This window comes from Mangifera indica, chromosome 7 (assembly GCF_011075055.1).
Source record: "Mangifera indica cultivar Alphonso chromosome 7, CATAS_Mindica_2.1, whole genome shotgun sequence".
NCBI lineage: Eukaryota > Viridiplantae > Streptophyta > Magnoliopsida > Sapindales > Anacardiaceae > Mangifera > Mangifera indica.
The window spans coordinates 12889795-12893781 of NC_058143.1; the positions used below are offsets into that span (position 1 = coordinate 12889795).

The following is a 3987-nucleotide window of genomic DNA, read 5'->3' on the forward strand; positions in this document are numbered from 1 at the left end:
TTTGATTATGCATTATGTTATATTAGATTTAATAGTTAATTATATACTTTACATTTAAATATATTGATTTTCAATAGGAGATTCGTGAAAAGTATTAAAATTATTACTATAGTTTTATAAACGTATTATTAATAATATATCGTATTAAATCCGTTTATATATATTCTATATTTTTTTTATATATAAATTTTAGGGCCTTTCTTATAAATATATTTTTTATTATTTGTTATATTATATCTGTAAAATTTACGTATCATTTTGTTCTCGATTTTGTATTTACCAACTACGCTCTAAACTTAAGTGATTGTTCCATTCTTGCAATATAAAAATAGCGAAAGTCCGGACTTTTCAATGAAAAACAAAAGTTTAATTTTTTAATAAAAATAAAGAAATTTAATCATTTCAATAAAAAATAATTTATCCCATCCTTAAAAGAGATAATAATTTAATTTAACTATTAACTATGTATAAGACATATATAAATATTCTGATGTGATATAGTATTATAAACTGGCTGTACGTTTTGTCTTTCACAGAACACTTAAGCATTAAAGAATTGGTTGAAGGGGGACTTCACATTAAAGAAACAAGAATGAGCAGTGGAGTTGGTGGAATCTGGACCATACCCTCATGTTTAATTAATTTTATCTTGTAAGATGTTATATATATATATATATATATATATATATATATATATATATATATATATTTATATATATATATATATATTTATTTATTTATTTATTTATTTATTTATTTTTTAACTTGTACTAAATATGGAACTTTCAAAGAAGATCTCTATTTCAGAAAATTGCCCAAAAAATGAAAAAAAAAGGGTAGTTGGAAATTATTTTGAGGGGACGGCTAGCCGAATAACAGGAAAAAAAAAACTACTTAAAATAAATATTCAATGTATTTAATTAAAGGCTCAAGAGGGATGAATAATTATTGCTTCTAGTTATAAAAAAAAAAATTGATTGCAAAGATGCCAAATTTGAAAGTGTTAGATAATGATGGAAATTTCTTGTTCCAAAGAAAGTTTTCCATTTTGAAATTTGCCGCTATTTTTGTATATAGAATCTTAGAATAGACTTTGTTGAAATATAGCATTGCTTTCAAAATAAATATTAACCATAAAGGCCATACATCTTATAGTAAAAATAAAAAATCCTCTCTGCTTGTTTTAGTTGTGACTTCTATTGGCCGAATCAGCTTACGGAATATAATACGAGTAATATTATGTGTATATATTTTTGAATATCCGTGACCACTCTCTATATCATCTCTAACATTTACATGGACTAATTTGCAAGTTTTAGTCTCTACCCTGAATTATATATCAGGAAAATGCCCAACCAATGCAGCTAAATTGCATGAATTCTCAAGCTTTTGGTCAAGACATTTGCAATGTAAGTCAAATTATTGGAGCTCTTCTTCATCTCCATCATCATAATAGATGCCTGCCTCTCCAATTACATCCTGGCCGTCCATCACACACATAGACCCCACAGTGCGGTGGTCCCCACCTGCTGACATGGACCAACCAATGAAGAGGGAGAACACAACTCAGACAGAGATGATATATAAATTTAGAAACCATAATCTACTTTCAGTCTCTCCTCTTGAATGTGACTTTGTATCTCTTTGAGTCACTTCTTCCTATTAATTTGATTCCCCACCACCACCCCTCCTGCTACTTCATTTTATTAACCTCTCTCTCTCTTCTTTCTTCACAAATTCCACCACCCTTTTGCTCATACTCCATTGCATAAACTTGGAGTAGACATGGGAAGGCATTCTTGCTGCTACAAGCAAAAGCTGAGGAAGGGCCTGTGGTCTCCTGAAGAAGATGAGAAGCTTCTGAATTATATTACCAAGCATGGACATGGATGTTGGAGTTCAGTCCCCAGGCTTGCAGGTAGAAGAAGAACAACTACTGTTTTTTTTTTTTGGAATGCATTGCACAGAATTAAGGACTGTTTAGTTTACTTTTGAGGTTGTAATTTTGGCTGCAGGTCTTCAAAGATGTGGGAAGAGTTGCAGGCTGAGATGGATTAATTATCTGAGACCTGATTTGAAGAGAGGAGCATTTTCACTTGAGGAAGAGAATTTGATAATTGAACTGCATGCAGTGCTTGGAAACAGGTTTATTTCAGGATTAATGAGTTGAATATCCATTTTTGTTTAATTTTGTGGTTTAGTTGTTTAAATTTGTTGTTGTTTGGTGCTATCAGATGGTCTCAGATTGCAGCTCAGTTGCCAGGGAGAACTGATAATGAGATTAAGAATTTATGGAACTCTAGCATTAAGAAGAAGCTGAGACAAAAAGGCATTGACCCCAACACTCACAAGCCTCTCTCTGAGGTTGAGAATGATCCAGAAAAGAAATTTACAAGCAATGACAAAACCTCTGAAGATTACTGCAATGAGCCTGCAGACTTGAAACCTCCTCCTTTTTCTTCAGAAAGACACTACCCTCCAGAAGTTTCTTTGAATATGATCAGCAACAGCAGCAGCAGCAACAACTTGTCTACTAATCCTCAAACTCAGGAATTTTTTCTGGATAGATTTGGCGGTGCCTCCAACGATACTGCTACCAGAAGTTGCAGGCCGGATTTGGTAGGTTATTTCCCTTTCCAGAAGATGAATTATGGACCTAATATTGGCTTGTCAGTTAACGTGAATTCATCGATCTGCTTCAACCAGAATTCCTCCTCTTCTGATCAGATGATTTCCGAGTTTAATTCTGATATGACACAAACCAGTCTCTCTTCCATTTCAGCTTCAATGTTCCAAACTCCAATTCACGTAAAGCCTTCCATTAGTCTTCCTTCTGAGAATCCTCCTAGTGATATCAATGGAGTCCAAAACTGGGAAGCTAGTTGCTTCAGTAACCATTGCAGCACCAGCAATGGAAGCACTAGTAATAGCATTGAATTGCAAAGCAACAATTCTTTCTTTGAGAGTAACACCGCTGCTTTTTCGTGGGGACTAACAGACTCTGGAAAATCTGGTGATCAAGAAGACATCAAATGGTCTGAATATTTCAACACACCATTCTTCCTTGGGAGCACAATACAAAGCCAAATCCCTCAGCCTGTGTACAGTGAAGTTAAACCAGAAGCACCCTTAATACCAGATGGATCAAGTACCAGTTGGCATCAGAACCAACATCAACAAACTTCACAGGCTTCATATATGCATACTAAAGATCTACAGAGACTTTCTGTGGCTTTTGGACAAACCCTTTAGCTTGTAAATTGCTCTTGTATTTAGCAGCTTCAGAGTCTAATAGGGGGAGGGAAGAAAGGATTACACAACTTTTTTCTTCTTTTTTTTTTTTTTTTTCTGATGGATTGTAAAAGGTGTCTTCTTGTTACAGGTGTGTGCCATAGAATTTTCTTTTGATTTTGTAAATTTTTTATACAAAAATCTTCCATATTTGTGATTGAATATCAAGAATAAGTCTCTTTTTTTTTTCTGGATTCAAAGCTATACTTTTTCTCTTCTTTTATCAGAAAACTATAAAAAGGGCTGATTCTAAGATTGAATTTAGAATTATCCACAAGGCTTTAATAAAGTTGCCTTGTTCATTACCTTTTGAAGTTGAAGCTGATGAAGATTGTGACTCTCTTTTGTTCCGGGGACTCAGTTACTTTAATACTAGCAATCTCTTTCCATTTGATCGTTTTCACATTGAACAATACATTAAAATTTCATGAGCTTTCCCTTATGCAAAATTCAAGGGACCATTTCTCTTAATTGGTTGTCTATCATTGTCCCCTAACAGATGGTGATAGTTTTTACTTTTTTACAGCCTTTAAGTCACTTCCCTCTCCCAATGGTCCATCACAGTACGACAGCAACAATTATTCTACTCTTCTATTGGTTTACCTTCTCTTACCATCTGTTCAATTTTCCTTGTTGCCAATCACCATTTTTTCTTAAACTAATGCAAAATACAGAAGGAATGCACCACTAATATTA

The 3987-nt window shown here is 33.4% G+C and overlaps 1 protein-coding gene across 1 annotated transcript; it reads left to right on the forward strand.

Annotated features, from left to right (window-relative positions):
• Window positions 1-1634: 1634 nt before the first annotated feature.
• On the forward strand, window positions 1635-3477 carry LOC123221683 (transcription factor MYB61-like). The gene is made up of 3 exons (XM_044644577.1): window positions 1635-1918; window positions 2016-2145; window positions 2235-3477. Exons 1-3 carry the CDS (start codon window positions 1786-1788, stop codon window positions 3250-3252), a joined length of 1281 nt encoding a protein of 426 aa, XP_044500512.1. The 5' UTR covers window positions 1635-1785; the 3' UTR covers window positions 3253-3477.
• Window positions 3478-3987: the final 510 nt, after the last annotated feature.